This window comes from Lemur catta, chromosome 1 (assembly GCF_020740605.2).
Source record: "Lemur catta isolate mLemCat1 chromosome 1, mLemCat1.pri, whole genome shotgun sequence".
Taxonomy (NCBI): Eukaryota; Metazoa; Chordata; class Mammalia; order Primates; family Lemuridae; genus Lemur; species Lemur catta.
This window is the reverse complement of record NC_059128.1, coordinates 66,866,400-66,891,115: the sequence shown is the minus strand read 5'-3', so window position 1 is coordinate 66,891,115 and position 24,716 is coordinate 66,866,400. Positions and strand designations below refer to the sequence as shown.

Genomic DNA, 24,716 nt, shown 5'->3' with positions numbered 1-24,716 from the left:
GCCTGGGGAAATCATTTTTCATCAGTTCCCATGTAGTCCACTAGGCGGTGAAAGTCCCATACAAACTACTGTACAAACATTAGCATTGCCACAAACTGTTCAGTCTTCTTTTTCAAATAAAGTCCCAAGAAAATCTGTACAAAATAATAAAAGCCAAAGGGATGACTTTGTATTATGTCATATTAATAACAAAGGGTACAGTCTCAGGCTATAAAATGAAAATAGATACTATTTAAAAGTGAATATCTCCAAATACAGCTTTTGTTTCTTTTGGTTACAGAAAAGAATAACTGAGATTTTTTCCCAGAGATCACCCTGGATGCAAGGAGTCACATTTTGATCAATATATTTATAGTAACTAACTTTTGTGTCTTAAAAAACCCCGTGTCTCATCTACTGCAGTTACTAAGATTTCATGCTCATTATTTTTAAAATGTTAGCATGTCTTCATATCACATGTGATGAGATTTAGCATACTTTTTGTATGAATATATCATTTCAATTTGAATAATGAAGCGGTGCCCTATCAATTATGTGACTTCTTCTAATTCCCTTAGAGAAGGAAGGAAACTTCTTGAATACTAAATTTGCACAATCATGGTGACCTCTGAAAGTGTGCATTCCCTTTTAAGACTAACTTGTCAGAACAAAGCATAGTTGGAGTCATTATTAGGCAGCCTCACAACTGTAGGTATCCTTCTAGAGTTTGCAGATTCTGGGTGATGATGTCATTGACACAAAGATGAAAATGCAAAAGAGGCAGACTTAAATCAACTTCCTGGTGAGACCAGCTGCATATTGGCCATGGCTTTGCAGAGCACTCTGGAAGCAGCGTGGCTGGGGCTTCTCCTCAGCATTCTCTGGAAGGGTGAGTAGGCTCGTTTGCCATTTGGTCTTGAGCAAGTGTATGCAATTTTAAAATTTGGACTCTTTTTTAGTTGAAAAACAAAAAAAAGCCAGATTTATGGTTACTCACTGTACTTAAAGGCGTGATCAGCAAGCCAAACATCAGCATCACAGTGACAATCTCCTTTGTTTCCTGCAGTTGCACAGAGCAAGGACCAAGTGTTTCAGCCTCCCACGGTGGCATCTTCAGAGGGAGCTGTGGCAGAAATTTCCTGTAATCACTCTGTGTCCAATGCTTACAACTTCTTCTGGTACCTTCAGTTCCCAGGATGTGCTCCAAGACTTCTTGTTAAGGGCTCAAAGCCGTCTCAGCAGGGACGATACAACATGACATATGAACGGTTCTCTTCATCACTGCTCATCCTCCAGGTGCAGGAGGCAGATGCGGCTGTTTACTACTGTGCTGTGGAGGACACAGAGGCAGGGAACCCATCAAGAGCTGAACAGAAACAGAGAGAGATCATGGCCTTTTGCAGGAGGCAGAAAAGAGAAGAACAATAAACACCCCTCCCACCAATTTTGTATTCCCTAAGCTTTTTCATTTCACTGCTATCAGAAAAAAAAAAATTGAGTCCAGACACACTATCAGCAAACGTCTAGAAGAAAATACAATATTAAAGAGGGATTAATTATCAATAATGGTGCTGTAAATCCATATTTCAAATAGTCTTCTTGATATGTGAAATAGCTTTGACTCATTTTTTTGAGCACTGATTATTTTGTTTATTGTTATAAAATGGCTGTTGATGAATTTGTGTCAGTAATAAGAGTCAGCTCTTTCATTTTCTTATTATTATCTGCACTTGAACTTTTTTGCTTGCTTTTTTTTTTATTTCAGAATATTACAAGAGTGCAAATGTTTTGGTTATATAAATTTAGGGATGACATGAGCAAATTATCCAATTTTCCTAAATTCTGGCATCCTTATCTCTAAAATGGTGAATGTTAGGAGAAATAAATGTAACAAGCACTTAACATTATGCTCACAGTGAGCATCTGATGAATAATTTCCTCATTAATGTCATAAATTAAAACTCAAAAGCAGAATAGCTATTAAGGCTGTGTTGTTCAATTTTGAAAGCTCAGTCTATGCCCTGTGAATTCCTTAGGAGCTGCTGGTGACTTTGTGTGCAGGACTTTATGTGGAGGTTCCTGAATCCTTCCCTACCTGCTCAGCAGTTAAGAAGTAGTTCTTTAACTGGAAGCAAATACGAAGAGTGAACTTTTCTACTTTTCAACAAAGAGAAAAATAAATGTTCCACATCAGTTCTGTTATTGCAAATGGCTGCCTATGACTCTGACCAGAGTATAAATTCAGAGGAAAACTTTCTTCCTTCCATAGCTGAACATGCTTAATTAATAAATACAGTCATTCCTTCCATAAGCACCCTTTGAGGGGAACTACTAAACAATCAGTCATTTCTAGCACAAATTAAAGTTAAAATTAATTTTCAATTAATTAAGAATATCAGCCTCCCAAAGATTTAGTTCACTTGTGGCTCTTGAGGTTAATTATTAAATGGCTGAAGGCAAACAATATCTGAGCCACTAGGACTATCTAGGCATAATCTTGTGTGCTGCATCTATAGAGAGCAGAGGAAGTAGAGGTAGGAAAATTAATCAAGGCACTAAACTCTATACTGAACTGTTGTTGTAATTTAACTTATTTTATTTGCCTTTTTACATTGATCAAAATGCAGTATATCTATGCCCATCCATGCGTTTAGGACACACATACATCTTTGCTTGATTTGCAGGCAGCAGTAAACCCTAGTGTGGAAGGGCTGGACAGTCACTGTTTTCCTCTCCAGGTGCACTCTCCACCCTGCTCTGTGCCTCAGGCTGACTTCTATACACAGCATTGGCTGGTCTCCCTTGTCTTTTGCTTCTAGTTGGGTTTAGCCCAGTGGGAGGCATCAGCAGACAGAGTGGTCAAGATATTTACATTCCAGGATCCTTTCTTTCCTTTACTGAAGTCCTCAGGTCCTATTGGGTGGTATTCTCCCTCAGTTACAGGTCTCCCCAGACTAGGCTAATTTCTTCTTTCTCTGTCCCTTTGGGCTTAGGAATGGTGAAATATTCTGGCTGTTGCTAGTCCCAGGGTGCTTCATCTTCCCTTGTAAGTTTCCTTTATTTTTGCCCATACATTTAAAAATATTCCTTTTATTAAGCTTTTTTCAATTATCCCCTTGAGGTGATTGCCAGGCCCCTCAAAAATACAACACTAACACTCATTTTAGGCTTAAGCAGAGAGAGAAGAAATTTATTTTATGTTCCCATTCATTACAGGCCTCTTTCGGACTTGAAGATTATTATTTAAAGATAACTAACCAATTCCAAAGAAGGACGCTATCCTACAGCTAAGGTTTCAAATATTAAAGTATGAAATCCTTAGCAAAACTTCCAGAAAGAGTTATGTTCCACCTTTCTTCTGATTCAAACCAGACAGATTTTTCATCTTTACCTCAAAATATGTGGTGGACACTATTTAAAGAAAAAAGAGGGTAAATCAGAGGAACACATCTTTATACTTTTATACTGATATGTGCTTTTTTCTTTTAAATTTGAATCTATTGAATAATTACTCTAAAATGCTATTGTGGCATTTTTTTAGTACAAAATTTTAGCCTATCCTCCCCTTAAAACGAGCCCTTTGTCATCATAATAATACCTCAAGCTTAGTTAACCATAAATTTTTACTGAATATGCACTTCATTTCAAATCTGTTTTAAGTAGCCTTTGCATGTGGAAAATATCTATTTTGCAATCCCTTCACAAAGGTTTTCCTTCCTTTATATCTATTGTATAATAGAACAAATGTGCCAGGAGGTGTTTATAGTGTCTTCTCTTCTTTTTCTCTCTCAAACAAATGTTTAAAGAGAAGCTTCTAGGTTCTTTTTATATGAATCTTTAAAGATCATTATGGGTTGGGCTCCCAACAGGCCCAGCCTATAGAAAAGTTGGTCTGAGTTACTGTTTGGTCAAAGAAGTTTAACACAGAAAACAGTTCTAACTTACTTTTAAAGAGAAGAGCAAGATTCTCATTATTTAATGTTAGAGCCAGATTCCCTCGGCCCCGGGAACAGAATGACAGAGTCACTGAGGCTGTAAAAGGCAAAGGAGTTTATTGACTAGTTCGAACTAGGGTCCAAGCCCCGAGCACCAACGCAGTGGTCTCTTTCTATGGGCAGGGACCCCGCGCAGCGGGAGTACAGGTCTTTTATGTTTTTTTTTTTTTTTTTTAGCTCTTTATCGCAACCAAGCGTTAGGCAAGCCATCCTTGTATACAAAAGCGGACTTTGGCTATTAGCTATTAGCTATAAATTAAGCAAGCAAGCCTTGTATACAAAAGCGGACTTTGGCTATTAGCTATAAATTAAGCAAGCAGGCCTTGTATACAAAAGCGGACTTTGGCTATTAGCTATAAATTAAGCAAGCAAGCCTTGTATACAAAAGCGGACTTTGGCTATTAGCTATAAATTAAGCAAGCAAGCCTTGTATACAAAAGCGGACTTTGGCTATTCGCTATAAATTAAGCAAGCCATCGCAGAATTAACTAAAATGTTGTTTCAGTCCTGTTCTACATTTTCCCCCCTTTTCTTTGTTTATACGAGCACTCCTGCTCGTATTTGGTTTATGGGCCTCTTATGTCTTTCATTTCTAAGCTCTGGTACTGCTGTCGCAAAACCATTAATTGTACAGTGTTAACCCGTTCTTTTACAAAGGCAACCAGCCTATTTAGGATATATGGCCCGAGAGTGAGAATGAGCAGGATTACAATTAGGGGTCCTAGTATAGTGGAAAGCAAAGTAGTTAGCCAAGGGGAGCTATTGAACCATGACTCAAACCATCCTTCTCTTTGTTCGCGCTCACGCTTTCGCTTTGCTAGTCCCTCTCTGACTTTAGCCATAGTATCTCTAACTACTCCAGTGTGGTCAGCGTAAAAGCAGCACTCTTCTCCAAGGGCCGCACATAGCCCTCCTTGTTGGAGGAATACAAGGTCCAGTCCCCTCCGGTTTTGCAGCACCACCTCAGACAGTGAGCTTAGGGACTTTTCTAAAAGGGAGATGGATTTTTCAATTCTGGTTATGTCTTCATCTACGGCAGCCCTTAGATGGTCAAATCCTCTATGTTGCATGGCTAAGGCTGAGATGCCTGTCCCTGCTCCTATTACACCCAGGCCAAAAAGGGTAGCCACGGTTATTGCTGTAAGGGGCTCTCTCCTTTTTCTAGCTAACCTGGCTCTGCCTGTGCCCTTTGTCCATGCATCGTATACTATATCTTCTTGATGGTAAATAACCTTAGGGAATACTAACACCTGGACACAGAATTCCTTAGACTCATTAAACACAGACAGGCTAAGACATGGAGTCAGGCCTACTTCAGAACAGAGCCACCACCCATTGAGTGCTGGAACGATCCATTTTGTCTTTACAGTCCGGTTTACCAAAGGGTGGATTTTGGCACAGAACTGTGTATGAGTGGGGGTTACCTTTCCTATACAGATTCCACTCTTGGCAACTACCTGAAGTGTTAGCCCGGGGCCCTTGTGGTCCCATATGCAAGATCCAGGGGCTTCTTCCTCTGAGTAGTTGAAGGGAGCAGTTAATCCAACTGCTTCATAGAAAGGGGGTCTAATATCATAGCATAACCAGCAAGCTGCCGTAGCATTGGGGTCGGAGCGATTTAAAGCCCCATATGCCGCGATCAGCATTTTCCATAAAGGGTCTTGTGGCTCTTGCACTTTCCATAGAAGGTTCTTTGCTACCGGAGCCTGTGTTCTGGGGGCCACCTGAGTTGCCTCTGAAGGTATAAGTGGGGTGCTGGTGGGTTTCTGGGTTGTCGGGCACTGGGTATACTGTTTTTCTGTCAGCACCCTATTGGGCCCTACAGCGCCTTGGATGGGAGAGACCCGCAGCTTAATTTGTATTACAGTGCCTCGCCCCCCTTTGCTGTGATCATAGAGGGTGAATCCCCAATATAATCCCGTGACCCACCGTCTGTCCTTCTTTCCTTCCTCCGTAAACCTCACACGTACTAAGTTACAGTCAGAGGCATACCTGGTTCGTGAGCACGGCCGGACAAAAGACATTTCGATGAGAAGAGATTGGACCTGCCATTTCCACTCTCCATCATTGGTGGTCACACATCTCCAGGATGCACAGTAGAGGGACTCAATTCCCCCGCATGTGCGTCTCATTTCCCCTGTTCTAAATCCTGGACATACAAAAAACCCATTCCTACTTAACTCTATCCGGGCCTGGCGTCGAGTAAATTCGCCATCTTGGCGCCACACCATCCCCCTCCCCCCCCGCGGTTCCTCCTATCCACCTGTTGTGCTTTGCAGGGTTATAGTCCACATCAATGCCCGGTAATTGTTCTAAGTTGAAATATAGGTCCGGCCACCAAGTGTTTAGTGGGGTCGTCCCTGAAGTCCTATTATAAACTTCATGGGTTTCCAAGTTAGTGATTTCTCAGGTGAGGTTATAAGGCACGTGGGGATTTGGATCAGTCACTAGCGTTCCCACAAGAGTCACAATTATAACAGTCACCACAAGCATCTTTGTTCCAGGCACTTCTATCACTGGGCCACACGAGTCAGTCTGGTCTTCAGGGGATTCTTTGGATCTGCTGAGGCCCTCCACTGATCTTGCTGCTGCTCCTGTTCACCCTCGCTGGCAGGTCTCACGTGAGAGTGGTGTATCCAGGTTGCCACACCATCAACCTTTAGGGCAGTGGGGGTGACAAGAATAATCTGAAAAGGTCCCTTCCACCTGGGCTCTAGGGTTTTGTTATTATGCCTTTTCACCCATATCCAGTCTCCCGGCTGGTAAAGGTGCCCAGTATCCTCTCTCTTCCCCTCTTGGGTTGTCTGGTAAAAAGCTCGGAGTGCAGGCCAAATCTGGCCCTGGACTCGCTGTAGAGCCTGTACAGCCTGTAGCACCTCTTTTGGGGCTTCAGGCGCAGCCCCAAAAGTTATTTTTGGCACTACTGGTGGAGGAGCACCATACACAATCTCAAAGGGGGTTAGGCCTAAATGATAGGGGGTGTTCCGTGCTCGGAACAGGGCGAAGGGAAGGAGGGTCACCCAGTCTCCGCCAGTCTCTAGGACCAATTTAGTCAAAGTCTCCTTCAGGGTTCTGTTCATTCTTTCTACCTGCCCTGAGCTCTGGGGATTATATGCACAATGTAATTTCCAATCTGTCCCCAGTGCCCGGGCTAGTCCCTGACTAACTTGACTTGTGAAGGCTGGTCCATTGTCAGACCCTATGCTCTCTGGCAGCCCATACCTGGGAACTATTTCTTCTAATATTTTCTTTGCCACTATTAAAGCAGTTTCTCCTTTAGTAGGAAAGGCTTCTACCCACCCTGAGAAGGTATCTACCATGACCAGTAAGTATTTGTACCCATATTTCCCTGGTCTTACCTCTGTAAAATCTATTTCCCAAAACAACCCAGGTTGCCTCCCCCGTTCCCTGGTACCTGTATGGGTCCCTCTGACCTTCCCCGGCTGCATAACCTGGCAGACACGGCAGTTTTTGACAATGTCCTCTGCCGTCTTCTCTTGTGATTTGAATCTGAGTCGTGCCGTGGCCAGCAGCTGTAACATCTTCTTTTTGCCAAGATGCGTTGTCTGGTGCAAGTGCCCTAGTAGGTGATTCCCTAAGGCCTCAGGGACTATCAGGCGATGTTCTCCGTCTTGGAACCAGCCGTCCTTGTTCAGCGTCGCCTGCAGCTTTTCTGTGGCCCACCTTATGTCCGTGCTGGAATAGTCCGGTTGGGGGGGCATCTTTCCCATCCCAGGGGGCGGCAAGCTTAGATGCAGAACATCGGTTAGTACCGGCCCTTCCGCAGCCCTTTTTGCCTCAATGTCCGCGGCCCGGTTGCCCCTGGCCTCAAGGGAGTCCCCCCTCTGGTGCCCCGGGGTATGGACTACAGCCACTGCCTTGGGTAGCAGGATGGCTTCCAGTAATTGGAGTATTTCCGATTTGTGCTTAATTTCCTTGCCTTCAGCTGTAATGAAGCCCCTTTCCCTATAGAGGGCTCCGTGTATATGTACTGTCCCGAAGGCATAGCGGCTGTCAGTATACACCGTCAGCCTCTTCCCCTGGGCCCGACGAAGGGCTTCTGTCAATGCAACCAGTTCGGCCTTCTGGGCCGAGGTCCCCTGTGGAAGGCGTGTGGCCCAGATAAGCCTGCCTTGCTCATCTACTATGGCCGCCCCTGCATACCTGTGTCCGTCCTGGACGAAGCTGCTCCCATCCGTGAACCAGATCAGGTCGCTGTTTGCGAGGGGGCGGTCTCGCAGATCACTCCGGGCCATCTGGGTCTCAGCCAGGATCTCAAGGCAGCTGTGTTCAGGCATTGTTGGCACCGGATCTGGCAGAAGCGTGGCTGGGTTCAGGATGGCAGGAGTCCGGAATCCGATGCGAGGGGCGTCTAACAGAAGCCCCTGGTAGTGAGTCAGCCTCGCGTTTGTGATCCATCGTCCTGGCGGCTGCTTCAAGATCCCCTCTATGGCGTGAGGGGTGGTGATGTGCAGACGCTGGCCCAGGGTGAGCTTGTCGGCATCTTTGACCAGCAAAGCAGTAGCTGCAATGATTCGCAGGCACGCAGGCCACCCTGCTGCCACCGGGTCTAGCTTTTTGGACAGGTACGCTACTGGCCGTTTCCAAGGTCCTAATGTCTGTGTAAGCACTCCCTTGGCTATTCCCTTTCTCTCATCTATAAACAGGTGGAACTCCTTTGTGAGGTCAGGGAGCGCCAAGGCCGGGGCCTCTAACATAGCTTTTTTTAGGGCCCGGAAGGCATCTTCCATTTGCATAGTCCATTCCCATTTCTGGCCCACTTTACAGCCTTCATATAAGGGCCGAGCTTTTTCTGCAAAACCTGGGATCCAGAGACGGCAGTACCCTACTGACCCCAGGAATTCTCGCACTTCTTGACATGAAGTTGGGGTGGGAATCCCTAACACAGTCTGTTTCATTGCCTCAGTCAGCCATCGCTGACCTCCTTTTATTTTATATCCTAGATAAGTGACTTCTTCTTTGCAGATCTGGGCCTTTTTAGCACTGCCCCGATATCCCCGTTCACTTAGCACCCTAAGCAGGTCCTTAGTGCCTTTCAAGCAGGTCTGTGGGGTTGGGGCAGCTAGTAGCAGATCATCTACATACTGCAGCAAAGTCACTTTTGGGTGGTTGGCACGGTATTCACCCAAATCATCATGAAGGGCCTCATTGAACAAGGTGGGTGAGTTCTTAAACCCTTGAGGCAGCCTTGTCCAGGTCAGTTGCCCCTGAATTCCCCTTTCCTCATCTTGCCATTCAAAGGCAAATATTTCCTGGCTGCGCGGGGCTACTGCCAAACTGAAGAAAGCATCCTTTAAATCCAGGACAGTGTACCAGGTTTGTGTCGGGGGAAGGGTGCTTAGCAGGGTATAAGGGTTGGGAACCGTAGGGTGGATGTCTAGGACCCGCGCGTTGACCTCCCTGAGGTCCTGCACAGGCCGATAATCTTTCCCACCCAGTTTCCTCACTGGCAACAACGGAGTGTTCCAAGCTGACTGGCACTTTCGGAGGATTCCAGCATCTAGAAGCCTTCGAATGTGGGGCATTATGCCCATCTTGGCCTCCTGGGGCATAGGATATTGCCTGACCCGGGCTGGTTCAGCTCCTGGTTTCAGTTCAATATAGAGAGGCGGCCGATGCTTTGCCCATCCTGCTCCCCCTGTCTCAGCCCAGGCTTCAGGAAACTCATGAAGCCAGTAGCTCATTTCCCCTTCCTGATTGACCTTCATGGGCTGATACAGTCGGTACTCGTCTGCCTGAGCCAAGGTCAAGATTTGAGTAACCCGGGGGCTACTGATAAGATTGCCTTTATTATCAGTTATTATTATTCCTTCTTCTTCAAAGTAGATACGGGCCTTTAATTTTGTGAGTATGTCCCTTCCTAATAATGGGGTGGGGCATTCTGGAATGACCATAAAAGCATGACTCACTTGCCCCGAGCTCAAATCTAACTTTCGTTGAGTGGTCCATTGGTAGGGCTTAATTCCAGTCGCCCCCTGTACCCAGCTAGTCTTATTGGATAGTTTTCCAGTAGTTTTGGTAATCACCGAGTATTCTGCCCCTGTGTCCACCAGGAAGCTAACTGGGTTCCCCTCCACTTGCAAAGTTACCCTGGGCTCGGGGAGGGGCACCGAACCCCGTCTTCCCTATTCACTATCTTCTCCTTGCCCTGCTAGTAAGACTCTCTTAGGCGATGCTCTGCTCCCTGGGCCCCCCTTTTTCTTGGGACATTCTCTAGCCCAATGTCCATGCTCCTTGCAGTGGGCGCACTGATCCTTGCCTATTCTTTCCCTCCAGGGTCGTTCTTTGCCATCTGCCCCTGACTGTCCCCTTCCCATGGCTGCAAGTAGGATCTTAGCCATCTCCTTATTTGCCTTACGTGCCTCACCAGCCTGGAACTTCCTATCTTCCTGTCTCATTCTTTCTAACTTTTCTTCTGGCGTCTCCCTATAGTTATAGACTTTTTCCGCCACTTCCAGCAGGTCTTTCAAAGTTTTCTCACTCAGCCTTTCTATTTTTTGCACTTTACGCCTAATGTCCGGGGCTGCCTGGTTAACAAAAGCCATCATTACTGCCGCCTTGCTCTCTTCTGCAGTGGGATCTATGGGAGTGTACTGTCTGAAAGCCTCCATAATCCTTTCTAGATAAGCCGCTGGACTCTCCTCGGGCCCCTGCCGAACATCCCCTACCTTAGCCAAATTGGTCGGCTTCCGTGCCGCCGCCCGGAGACCGGCCATCAGAGTCTGGCGGTAGACCCGGAGACGCTCCCTACCTTCAGCCTCATTGTAGTCCCAGGGCGGCCGTTCAAGGGGAAAGGTCTGGTCGATGACCCGAGGGTTGACAGTAGGCCTGCCGTCCTCTCCAGGAACTAACTTTCGAGCCTCCCCCTGGATTCGCTCCCTCTCCTCCGTGGTAAAGAGAACCTTAAGTAACTGTTGGCAGTCGTCCCATGTGGGCTGATGAGTGAAAAGGACAGAATCTAAAAGGTTAATTAGATCTCTCGGATTATCAGAGAAATTTGCATTTTGAGATTTCCAATTATAAAGATCACTGGTGGAGAAGGGCCAGTACTGATGCGCCTGCTCCCCATCCACTCCTGGGGGTCCCACGGCCCTCAAGGGAAGCGCCCTCACTGGTTCAAGATCTGGAGTTTGTCCAGTCCGTTGTCTAGTGCCGTACGCCGGCCCCCCCGTCGGAGGCCCCGTCTTCCCCTGGGCCGCAGGAGCCGCAGGAGCCGCCTGGGCCCCCTGGGCCACCCTGGGATCATAAGGTGGGGGTGTATGCCACTCTAGGTCTATTAAATCTGGATATAGACTAGAGTCTGGCAGCACAGGTGACCCTGTGGGCTGAGGATCCTGCACCCCACTCTTCTTTATCTCTTTGGTAACCAGGGCTTGTGTCCTCTTCCTTGATGCTGGCAGGAGGGCCCTTAGCCAAGGTGGCGGATCCTGGACCAAGTCTTGCCAGACTATAATATAGGGGGCTTGGTCCAGATGACCGTGATGACCAAAGACTATCCCTTTTATTTTTTCAATAAGCTCAGCATCAAATGTTCCTTCCTGTGGCCATCCTACCCCGAAGGCTGGCCACTCTGCCTCACACAAAGTGATAAATTTATTTTTCTTTATATCCAAGGAAAGACTGTGTGCCCTTTCCTTAACATTTTTGAAATGATCAATGAGGATAGACAGAGGCGTTGTCTGAGTCTGACCCATGCTCACAAGGGTATCAGGGGAGGGAGTTCTTTCAGGTGTCCGCCTGGCTGCGTCCCTCGCGGGAACTTAGGCGCGTCTTGGCTAAGGTGTACCCGTATAAAGCCCGGGCCCGGTCACTCCTTTTTAGGGGAGTGAATCACCGTTATGCCGTACGACGTCGCCACAGAAACGCAGGTTAGGACCCACTCAGATTCCGTAGCCGTAGCCGTGGAACCTCATACAGTCACACTTCATTCACTCAGTCAGACAGACAGACTTTACCTCTTAGAAGGGAGGGTCGATCCGGAGCCACGCTAGGACTCCCACTACGACCCAGTAGAAGAATGTAAATGCACACTTCTGTGGAGTACTCCAAGACTGGGGTGTTACAGTGTATAGACCGACACCAAACACCAGGGCTAGTGAACAGAGGAGGAAGAGCTGCACCCAGAATACTGCACCTTCCAAGACCAGGCGCGTCATAGAAGCGAAAAACACAGACGAGACGACAAAGTAACGACAACGGGGGAACAAACAAAGACAGAATGACAAACAGCGGCCCCGGACTTATCCCCGCTCGGGGGTGCCTCCCGCAACACACAACTTAGCCGGCTACCGTTTGGATTCCTCGTCAAACGGATCCACCTGGTTTCGCCTTTCTAAACACCGTTTCCATCAAGTGGCCCCGGACTTATCTCCCCTCTCGGGAGTGCCTCCCACTGACTGCCGAGTGGCCCCGGACTTACCTCCCCTCTCGGGAGTGCCTCCCACTGACTGGAAACCAAAAAAAAGCAAAACCAACCGTGGGGGTGACGGACGTCTCCTGTCACTCCCGACCAGCGACCCACCAGCGCGTCCGCCTGTCTTCTGCCGGTCTCTTTCCAGGGCCCAATCACCTACACCGTACGGATTTCAAGAGTTCCAACTCCTCCTCGGATCCGGATTCTGTTCCGGGGGATTTGGGATCCCAGACGAGCCCCCAAAATGTTAGAGCCAGATTCCCTCGGCCCCGGGAACAGAATGACAGAGTCACTGAGGCTGTAAAAGGCAAAGGAGTTTATTGACTAGTTCGAACTAGGGTCCAAGCCCCGAGCACCAACGCAGTGGTCTCTTTCTATGGGCAGGGACCCCGCGCAGCGGGAGTACAGGTCTTTTATGTTTTTTTTTTTTTTTAGCTCTTTATCGCAACCAAGCGTTAGGCAAGCCATCCTTGTATACAAAAGCGGACTTTGGCTATTAGCTATTAGCTATAAATTAAGCAAGCAAGCCTTGTATACAAAAGCGGACTTTGGCTATTAGCTATAAATTAAGCAAGCAAGCCTTGTATACAAAAGCGGACTTTGGCTATTAGCTATAAATTAAGCAAGCAAGCCTTGTATACAAAAGCGGACTTTGGCTATTAGCTATAAATTAAGCAAGCCATCGCAGAATTAACTAAAATGTTGTTTCAGTCCTGTTCTACATTTTCTTGTCATTTCTCTTCTCGTGCTTTACTCTTTTTTCCTATTTTGCTTTTTCTTATGTCTCATTTTTATTTTTCTCTCCCTTTTCATGCAAAGTTACATTTCTCTTCTTTTTCCTATTTATTTTTCTATACTATTCATGTGGTGGTGACCTACTTGGGAGGCTGAGGCAAGAAGATTGCTTGAGTTTAGGAGTTTAAGGTTACAGTGAGCTATGATGATGCCCCTGCACTCCAGTCGGGATGGCAGAGTGAGACTCTGTCTTAAAAAACAATTCTATTTCCCTTCTTTCTTTCTTTTTCTTTTTGAGACAGAGTACCACTCTGTCACACAGGCTAGAGTGCAATGGTGTCATTGTAGCTGGGACTACAGGCACGTGCCACCATGCCGGCTAATTTTTTTCTAATTTTAGTAGAGATGGGTGTAAGGTTTTAAGAACCGAGTGGCCGGCGCCAGAGAAAGAAAGACAAGTAGAGTTAAAAGGGATAAGTAAAGGGGCTTTATTGGGGTGCTCCTGGGTGGGGGACCCTCATGGTCCCACGAGTGGAACCACAGAAGGCGCCCCGCCCAGAAGTCTGGGTGAGCTTATATACATTTTTAGGGGTGGGGGATGGGAGTTTCTCTGGAGGGAAGGTTTCGGCGGGAAGAGTGAGGAATTTCTTTGTTTCAGCTTTAGGGCAGGTATGGAGGAGTGAGAGGGGCTTCTTTTTCCATTAGGGAGGGGAGGGTGCCTGCCACCAGCCTTACAATGGGATCTCGCTCTTGCTCAGGGTGGTCTCGAACTCCTGAGCTCAAGCAATCCTTCTGACTCGGCCTTCCAGAGTGTTAGGATTACGGGAGTGAGCCATGACACCCAGTCTATTTCCCTTCTTTCTGTCTCTCTGTTATCATAAGAGAACATAAGACATTTAAAGCTCGATCTACTCAGCATGCACCCTTCCCACATTGATTCACAAACTTCTGTTTCTTCTCCTTTGAACACCAAATTCCTTTCCTAAGACTCTCATGGAAGATGTAAACATCCAGGGCTTGGACTAGGAAGCGCTTGACTTGCTACTTGACAGTCAAATCACCTCTCCTGTCTGTGGTCTCTAGGGGGCGACGCAGGGTAAGGTTCGTCCCCGGTACAAAAGGAACTGCAGTCTTGCTCCCCACAGAGCTTTGAGGAGCTAGACTAAGAGTTTGCTCAACAGAGAGAAGATACAGGTGCCAGGAATCACTAGGTTCCCTGACAAAGAGCCATTTTGAAAAGCCCTGGGCTGACAGGATTGGTGGTCCCTCTCCAAGAGCGCACTTTCCTGGGCGGGTCTATATTTCCAGCCAAGGAGGGCTGGAAAGGAGCCCCCAGGGAGCTCAGCTGGAGCCATGGCTTCTGCATGCATCTTGACACTTGTGATTCTCTTCACATTGAGTGAGTAAGATCCCCTTCCCATTTTCCACTTGTATAATCCACTTACTTTCTTTTCAGCAGCTTCACTGATGCAACATGTATTAATTTACAGGTGGACTGAGAGCTCAGTCAGTGACTCAGCCGGAAGATCAGGTCACTGTCTCTGAAGGGGATCCTCTAACTGTGAAATGCACCTATTCATATTCTGGGAGCCCTTATCTCTTTTGGTATGTCCAATATCCCAACCAAGGCCTCCAGTTTCTTCTAAAATACATCGGAGGGCACAACCTGGTTAAAGGCAGCTATGGTTTTGAGGCTGAATTTAATAAGAGCCAAACCTCTTTCCACCTGAAGAAAGCATCTGCCCATGGGAGCGACTCCGCTTTGTACTTCTGTGCTGTGAGTGACACACTGATGGGGCTGCAGGGGAAGCTGAACACAAACCCTTGAGTGTGGTAAAACCCATTTTCTGAGGTCTTTATGTCACCCCACAAGAAAGTGGTGTGGCTCCAGGATGTGTCTGTTAAATTGCAATTTAAAACCACAGATACTGCTTAATCAGCACGTATTATTGAGTCCTAATGTGGCAGGGACTATGCTAAGCACTGGTCATAAAGAGGTGAAAGAACTGTAAAACTACTGGAAGAAATCATAGGGAAAAGCCCTATGACATTGGTCTGGGCAAGAAGTTTTTGGATATGACCACAAAAGACAGGCAACAAAAGCAAAAATAGACAAATGGGATTATATCAAACTAAAAAGCTTCTGCATAGCAAAGGAAACAATCAGCAGAGTGAAGAGACAACCTATGGACTGGGAGAAAACATTTGCAAACTATTCATCTGATAAGGGGTTAATATTCAAAATCATTAAGGAACTCAAACAACTAAATACCAAACAAACCCAAATAACCTGATTTAAAAATGGACAAAGGCATTTCTCAAATGAAGATGTACAACTGGCCAAAAGGTATATTAACAATGTTTCAACATCACTAGTCATCAGAAACATGCAAATTAAAACCACAATGAGATACCACCTTATACTTGTTAGGGTGGCTATATAAAGACAAAAGATAACTGTTGGTGAGGATGAGGGGAAAAGGAAACTCTTTCACACTGTTGGTAGAAATGTAAATTAATGCAGCCATTATGGAAAATAATACAAATGTTTCTCAAAAAATTCAAAATAGATGGATGTAAATGTATAGAAATAGATGGATGTAAAATAAAATAGATGGATGTAAAATGGATGTAAATATGTGTTGTACATACATACACACAATGGAATACTGTTTACTGTTACAAAAAAAGCAAAGCCTGACATTTGTGACTGCATAGATCAGCCTGGAGGACATTTTGTTAAGTGAAATAAGCCAGGTACAGAAAGACAAATATTACATGATCTCACTTATTTATGGAATTTTAAAAAGTTGAACTTATAGAAACAGAGAGTAAAATTGTGGTTACCAGGGCTCTGCAGGGGAGGGCTAAATGTCGGTCAAAGGATGCAAAATTTCAGCTGGACAGGAGGAATAAGGTTAAGAGATCTATTGTAATGGTGACTATAGTTAATAACAGTGTATTGTGTACTTGAAAATTACTGAAAATAGATTTTAAGTGTTCTTACCACAAAAAAATGGTAAGTATGTGAGGGAATGCATATGTTTATTAGCTTGATTTAGCCATTCCACAATGTATACACATTTTAAAAAATCATGTTGTACACCATAAACATATGCAATTTTTATTTGTCAATTAGAAAAAAAAGAGTTGAAGGAAGCTATCCTTGATCTCTAGGTATGATTCCAAACATTTATGAGCCCACTTAATTCTCATAATTATCATCAGCTTCACTTTACAGAGGAAGAACCTAAAGCACGGAGAATTTAAGTACCTTGCTCAAGTCACAAAGCTAGTAACTGGCAAACTGAAGCCCAAGCAGTCTCCTCTAGGGCATGTGGTCTAACCACTCCACTTCTGATGTTGCCAGTCCGTGGGCTCCTATAGGCATGGAACTGTGATTTCAGTGAGTGGGTAGCCCTAACTCCAGAAATGATCCCTGTCGAAAAAGTGTTGATTATATGAGTGAGCATTAAACTAACAACTCAAAACAGTTTGGTAAGTGCTAAGATAGAGAATGCACAAAATGCTATGTGAGATGAAAATGTAAAGATGGCTTCGCTGCGAAGGAAGGAGAGAAGCAAACTCCCTTGATTCCCATAATGGGAGGAGAGTTTGAATCAAGGGAGGATTTAAACATATAGTTTTAAGCACGGTTGCCTACAGTTCCTGTGCTTATATCTTATATATACTCTTGGAAGGGACTGGACTTCCCTATTTTGATCTCTCCCAAGGTAGAATGTCCTGGGAAGGGCTCTGGTTGACTCGATGTGAGTCAGGTGCTCCTCCATAGACTAATCAATGGTGGACAAGGGTGTGGGCTGCTAGGGTTGGCCCAGCTTAGCTTCCACCTTTGTTCAATCAATAATGTTTGGGGGGAGGATTCTGTAAATTGCTAGTTCCATTTTGAATAACATTGTTAAAAGAAGTATGTGCCAAAAGAGATTAATTTTTACATAAGGATCTACATTTGCTTATTTTTTATAACTGGATAACCAATAGTTTCTACACCATTTACTGAAAAATTCACTTTTGGCCCATAGATTTGAAATACCATATTTATAGTATACTAAATTTCCACATATACCCAGATCTACTCTTGAACTCTTGATTCTTGTAGTGCTGGGTGGACAGTGCTGCTTCAGGGAATCTCACCTTCCAGCCTCTGCTTGGCATGTTGTGATCTACTCTTGTTTATTCCTATCTCTAACTCTAGCACATATCCTGAGGGGCCTTATACACAAGGGAGTGGACACCTTAGCCCACGTCTACAATCCAGGCAAACAGCTATCCCTTGGCCACTCCTTGGACCTGGGGTTGTGTATACTGGTGGGATATCTGCTTCTGGGAAGATGGTCCTTGAAAAAGACCCATGCAGACCTTAAAAGTGGATTTGGGGACATTTGTGAAAGGAATTCTGGAATCCTAGGTACCCAGAGTATGGCCTAGAGAAGGTATTTAGACTCCAGAGGGCCATGCCCCCTTGGCCTTGTGGACTTCTCATAGGGGGAAGGTGGAAACAGCTGAATGATGGCTGGGGTGGGGCCTTTCAAAGTGCAGGCCTCAGAGCAGGGACATTACTTGCTCAGGTCTAAGGGTAGCAGTGTTCTGTGCCATTATTGCCCCAAATACATTTGTGTTCATGAAACTATGGTTCCTGTCTTAGATTTAAATATACAGTTGCCACACCTCTAGGTAAGCCCTCAACCCTTACCACTGTTTCACTCCAAAGAGAGTTCATGCCCAGAAGGATATTCTCAGCACATTACTCCACTGAACTTTGATACTTTTACTAAGTTTTATGCAAGTCCTACAAAGGAAAAAGTCTTTTTACACAATTATGACTCATTCATTTGTTTAGCCATTCACTCATTCACTCAACAATTGTTTACAGACTTCCCACTGTGTCAGGTGTTGTTCTCATCACTGAAGATACAATGGTGACCAAAAGCTTCCCTCCAGCCATTCCCCAGACTGCAAAAGTGTTCATACCATTTTCCTACCCAAATGTAACTATTTCTTAGTCAAAGAGATATGACTCTTAAGAATGTTTCCTTCTCAGGAAGATTTTTCCAAGGTCAGACTGGCCTTCAGAGATTAATGTTTTGTCACATGGTGGTGACTGGTGGTGATAGGAGAGGAGTCATGTAGCAAAATGGGAATTTATATTTTCCCCATTTTCTGAGGTGGCTGGGAAGAAGCAACTGTGACTTCTTGGAAGTTCTGTTTTGACTTTGAAAAGGAAAGTTAGCCTAGTATTCTATTTTCCTGTTTGTTGGAAAATACTCGTTATAACTAAGTAGGCTTCAGGCAAAACTAGAAATTCCATACAATTTCTCTTCATATTATTCACTTTTTATCCCCCTGTTACCTCACTTTAAGAACTCTGTGGAAAAAAGATTGAATTAAGAATTAGGAAGCATAAGTTGTTTCTGATTCTTCCTCTGTCAGTGGTCCCCAATCTTTTGGCACCAGGGACTGGTTTCATGGAAGTCAATTTTTCCACCGACGGGGGGTGGGGTGGCAGAGCTCAGGCAGTGATGATAGCGATAGGGAGTGGCTGTAAATACAGATGAAGCTTTGCTAGCTCCCTTGCCTGCCACTCACCTCCTGCGGTGCAGCCTGGTTCCTAAGTTTCATGGAAGACAATTTGTCCAGAGCTTAGAGGTGGGGCTCTGTGGCTTAGTTCCTAACAGGCCACGGACTGGTATTGGTCTGAGGCCCAGGGGTTGGGGACCGCAGCTCTATGTGGCTATGTGACATTGGACATGCCATTTGTAATCTATGTGCCTCATTTCCTAATTAATCAAATTGAGATAATTATAAGGATTGTTGTTGCATGTAAACATATGGCTTGGACCCCAAATAAAAGTGGCTGTTGACGGTGGCATAGCAATCAGATACTGAGGCTCCCAACACTATAGAACCTGTGTATCTGCCCTGAACTGCTTATATTTGGACTGTAACATGAGAAAAGAAAATACTCTCCTATCTTGTTTAAGCTAATTATTAATACTTTGGCTTTTGTCACCTCAGCTGGATCTGTATTATAATTCCATCTTCTACATCTGAAAATCTGCTTTTAGGAAAGGAGCTAATATTGTCTGTTTACATTGTGGTGAAGCTGCATTTAAGCAACAACATTTAAAGAAAATTATTTGTGAAGTCATGGTTTTTGTCCCTGAAATATAATTTTAAGCTTTTTCAGAGAAGATGGGGATAGAAAAACATGTTTGGGGTAGCAAAGTTGTCCTGGTTTTCCTGAGAACAGTATGTAGACAGTCAGTTCTATCCATGCAAAAACTTGCCCCTGTCTGGATACCAGGGGATGCCTCTCCCCACTAAGTCATCCTGTGCTATCCTCAGTCCTCCATCCTCTGATCTTGTCTGATTGTATGGTGAGTTTCCCTGGGTTCTCTGCAAGAATCTTTGAGGTCCACTCTAATCTGACAAGTTGTGCTTCTGTGACATGCAAGAGTTGGGGGGTTCACTGTAGTGCAAGACCATGGATTTCAGGAGGGGCCACAGGTAGGCTGTTGTCACTTGTTGTCATCAGCACTGAAGGGATCCCACCTGGATACCACAAAATGCTTCCTTTAACAGTGTCAATAACGAATGAATATTCAATAAAATGATGTTCCATTTAATTATTAAATTAGCAATTATATAAACTATACAATATAGGAGTAGCAAAGAGTAAATGGGTACTCAAGTATACATTTGATGGCATAAACTCATCTGATGCCATTGGGAGGCCATCTGACAATTGTCTCTGTCTCTCTTTTTACTCACTCTTCTTCCCACTGAAATGTGGTTTTATTAATAATAATCCTTCACCACTGCCCCGAAGTATTCTTACCAAGTTTACTAAAAAATTTCTTGGGCTAAATGCAATGAATGACTGACTATTCTTTCTTTGAAACCTTGTTCTCTCATGGCTTCTGGGACACCTCTCTCTTTTTATTTTCTGATGTCTTTGGCTGAACCTGCTCTGTCCTTTCTTGTGGGTGTGTCATCTGCTCACTCTTTAAATGTTGGTGCTCCTTAGAGTTCTGCCCTTGACCTACTTATTTTCTCAGTCAACAAAATCTCCCTGGGCAATTTTATTTATGCTCATACTTCAGCTATTATTTGCTGATTATCTTCAGCTCAGATCTCTCTCCTAAGCTTCAATTCAATATATCAGACTGGGTTTTTGATCTATGTGGATTTTCCAGAAGCACCTCAAATTAAATGGTGCAAAGCTTAGCTCTTTATCTCTCTCCCTTCCTCAAACAAAATGAAACAACACAAAACAAGGTAAATTTGCTCATTGTTTTGTATTTTTTTAATGAGACAATGGTACCACCATGTACCCGAGTGCCATCCACCCTTTTGGTCCAAGTCTGTCCAGATACTGTGCTTGCAGCCTCTCCCTACTTGGCCCAGTCTTTGTCAAGCTCATTCTCCCTCTTCTCTAAGTTTTAGTTGAGGTGTCAACTAAATCTGAGGCTGGGAAGCCTTCCTGGAGCCCCACAACTAAAACAGTTTCACTTCCTGCATGCTCCTATAGTACTCTGTACTTTCTTTGTCATGGCACTTATCATGGGGACCACCAGTGCTTTTAAAGCTCTCTTCCTTCTCACTAGACTACTGGGTCTTTCTCAGAAGATGAATGTCCCAACTCAAGCAGGGAGAGGAAATTTGCCCTTCCTCTGCCTTTTACTCTAGCCAGGCCCTCAACAAATTAGATCATGCCCATCTGTATTAATTAGGGAGACTTCTACTCAGTCTACCTATTGAAATGCTGATCTCTTCTGTAAGTACCCTCAGAGACACCCCCAAAATAATGTTGCATCTGCTATCTGAGCATCCCTTAGCCCAGCCAAGTTGACATATAAGATTAGCCAACACAACATGTATAATACATAACATGATTATTAGCGCCATATATTAGTTTGCTAGGGCTGCCATAACAACGTACCACAAACTGGGTGGCTTGAATAACAAAATTTTTTTTGGTCTTGCAATTCTAGAGGCAGGAAGTCCAAAATCAAGGTGCTGGCAGGGTTGGTTCCTTCTGATGGCAGTGACAGAAGAATCTGTTCTAGGTCTCTCTTTAAATTTTCCCTCTATTCATGTGTGTTTCTGTGTCCAAATTCCCCCTGTTTATAAGGACACCAGTCATACTGGATTTGGGCCCACCCAGATAATCTCACTTTAACTTGATTATCTTTGTAAAAAACTATCTCCAAATAAGGTCACCTTCTGAAGTACTAGGGGTTTGGATTCCAATATATTTTTTGGGAGGGAATGTGGGGGACATAATTCAACCCATGGCATACCACTACCATCAATGATTACTTTCATTCCATAGGCTGAAGCACAGAAAAACTCCTGGTGTTTCTCCCTCCTATTACTTTGTATGCAGGAATATTCTCCTAAGTGAGATAACAGGTGGCAACTCAGAAACATCAAGTTCCATTTGTTGGCTTGAAAATGTGAGATCATTTTGGTTTGGTGCTATTTCCTGAGTTAAACATAGTTTATATTTTTATAGAAAACTCTAGTTTAGAAAGAACTTACTTATGTTCATTTAATTGATCCACATAATCTCTCTTGCAGAGGTGAGAAATGGTGCCTCTCAAAGTGTAAGCGATTTGCACAAAATTGCACAGCTATCAAGTCCAGAGAATTGTTTACAATGCAGTTTGTCTAAATCCTCATTCAATGTTTTCTTCCATAACATAAAATAGACTCCACGGTCTAAGCTGAGCTACTTGCCACCGCATTTAACAAAGAAATATGCTAAAACCCGTAAGTTGCACAGACCTGAGACCTATTGATTTTGACATGTTTCTTCTATTTGAGTATCTACCACACGAGGTCGCCATTGCTTTGAGTTGAGTCTAAAGTGTAGCCATTTATTTTGATTTCTGTAAAAGGCATCCTAGTATTTTCAGCTCCCTCGTAAAACTTCCTTTCTCCTCCACTTGATACTGAGTGAAATATGGTTATTTACTTCAGGACTTGTGGTATCCACTCTACCAAAATGTTACTAGAAGTCATTAGCACGCATTGATTTTTTTTTTTTGCATGGGAAAATAGAAAAAAATTGCTCATTCAGAATGCTTTGGGCAATTCCAGACATAGAAGAGGCATTTCCTGAATATTTTCCAGTGATTTTTTTTTTCCATGTCCATATTATATGAACAAAAATCTCAGCACACTTTCTTTTCCACATCAATGTGAGTATCTAACATGCTCTGTTTACATCATTTGGCTGATTGAATTAACATCACAGCATCTTTTGGATATGGCTCTTTTCCTGAATGGCTGTTACTGTGATAGAGTTTATACTGAATATTTCTTGAAGAAAAGGTGCATGGCATTTTTTTTTAAATCATGTGTATAATCGTACACAACTGCTGTGTACTAGCTGTGGTACTTTGCATGTGAGTCAAATGAGAAGAAAAGGAAGCAGAAGGAACTACAATTTACTTTTTTTTTTTTTTTTTTTGAGACAGAGTCTCGCTTTGTTGCCCGGGCTAGAGTGAGTGCCATGGCGTCAGCCTAGCTCACAGCAACCTCAAACTCCTGGGCTTAAGCGATTCTACTGCCTCAGCCTCCCAGTAGCTGGGACTACAGGCATGCACTACCATGCCCGGCTACTTTTTTCTATATATATATATTTTAGTTGGCCAGATAATTTTTTTCTAGTTTTAGTAGAGACAGGGTCTTGCTCTTGCTGAGGCTGGTCTCGAACTCCTGACTTCGAGCAATCCACCCGCCTCGGCCTCCCAGAGTGCTAGGATTATAGGCGTGAGCCACCGCGCCTGGCCTACAATTTACTTTTGACTACATGCCATAAGTTGATCCTGAAATAAGTATTATTGCTCCCATTTTGCAGATGAAGAAACCGGGACTCTGAGGAGTGAGTTGCCCCCGGTGACGAGGAGGCAGAGCTGAGATTTGGAATAAGATCCATTTGACTTTGAACTTGTTCCTTTTCTCCTTTTTCACCTCACTTTAATACCTTTAAACAGGGCTTGAGAAGCAGATATTAGATGTGGACTTAGTGGGACCATAAAAGGACAGCAGGGTGTCAGGAGATGGAAGGTCCACTTCAGATGACCTCATTTGCTTTTTTTTTTGGAATGAGATTATGATTCCCTTCCTTCTTGGCTAAATAGGGATCAATGGAGCATTTCAGGGCAGAAAGTACCAGGTCAGGACCCTCAGAGCCATGGGTGTCCATGAGTCTGTGAGTGCCAAACTGACCACAATAGGTGACCACCCTCTGGAGCTATGGAAATGTAATAAGGAATAAGGAGCCCAGTAAAACCTACCCGCTCATAGGTTTGCCTCATTGAAATCTTTAAGGGATTAGACCTCAGCAAAGATCTAAAATGAAATCAGGCTGCTATACTCTGCTACTCGTAGTTTTTGCCCCCTACTCATCTTGTGGGTTTAGTTGAACTTTGAGGGGAGCCCCACTCTGAGGAGCTGCTGCCCTGCTATTGGCTGCTCTCCTGGGGACAGCCCCAGCTGAGAGCTGCTGGTGTGGGCTCTGGCAGTTGCTGCTGGGCTCTTCCCAGCTCAGATGCAGCAAAAGAGTGTAGAACCTAGGTCCTAGTTTGTACCTAGAATATGAGGCAGGTGGCAAGAGTGATTGTGCTCCTGGTGCTGGGTGAGTTATTTTCGGATTAAGAATTGGGATCTGGGCCTGAGGATGCTGGCTAGGAATCTGCAATCTTGCCTGCCAATTGCTCTTTATGTTGAGGGATAACTTTGGGGCCCCCTTTTTCTCCAGGCAGCTCCTAAGCCTTTCCATGTGGTGTTTCTCAAGGCAGTAAAGATTTTCTTGGTTTCTAGTTCATAGGGTCCATTCATGGGGTGGGGCCTGGAGTAAGTAGACCTTCCACATGTTTTCCTGGGGCTCCCTGGAATAAATATAAAGCCTACTTTTGTCCCAAAACACAAATGAGAAGTAAATGGTATGGTATGTATATAGTGGAAGCAGGGTGTGGTGGTGGATTTGACTATGAGAGAGAACCATGGAGGTGCTGAGAGGGATTGTCTAATGCAGCTTGGTTTCAGGATAAGAGCTGGTATTGTGTTTTACTCCCATAGGTACTCTGAGCCTTGCTAAGACCACCCAGCCCATCGCCATGGAATCACATGAAGGAGAAGAAGTGAACATACCCTGCAGCCACACAGATATTGCTACAAATGAGTATATCTTCTGGTACCAACAGTTCCCTAACCAGGGACCACGATTTATTATTCAAGGATTTAAGACAAATGTGACAAATGAAGTGGCATCTCTGTTTATCCCTGCCGACAGAAAGTCCAGCACCCTGAGCCTGCCCCGGGTTGCCCTGAGTGACACTGCTGTGTACTACTGCATCGTGGTTAACACACAGTGAGACAAATGGGTCTGCACCTGCACAGTATCCCTCTGTGGGGTGGGAGTCACAGTCTGGGCAGAAGCCCCAAAGCAATACTTTCTAAAATTTTTATTTATTTTCTTATTTCCAGAAGGTATTAGCAAATTTATGTATTCTTTTATTATTAAAAAATTTGATATTATT

At 44.5% G+C, this 24,716-nt stretch overlaps 3 gene segments (V, D, J or C); all 3 read left to right on the top strand.

The window, feature by feature from the left end:
* Positions 1-706: 706 nt before the first annotated feature.
* On the top strand, positions 707-1,554 carry LOC123620855. The segment is given in 2 exon segments: positions 707-868; positions 1,046-1,554. Coding segments are annotated over 2 exon segments (426 nt in total).
* A 12,751-nt stretch (positions 1,555-14,305) lies between these two features.
* LOC123620786 lies at positions 14,306-15,306 on the top strand. The segment is given in 2 exon segments: positions 14,306-14,542; positions 14,634-15,306. Coding segments are annotated over 2 exon segments (384 nt in total).
* An 8,383-nt stretch (positions 15,307-23,689) lies between these two features.
* On the top strand, positions 23,690-24,607 carry LOC123620818. The segment is given in 2 exon segments: positions 23,690-23,812; positions 24,256-24,607. Coding segments are annotated over 2 exon segments (336 nt in total).
* Positions 24,608-24,716: the final 109 nt, after the last annotated feature.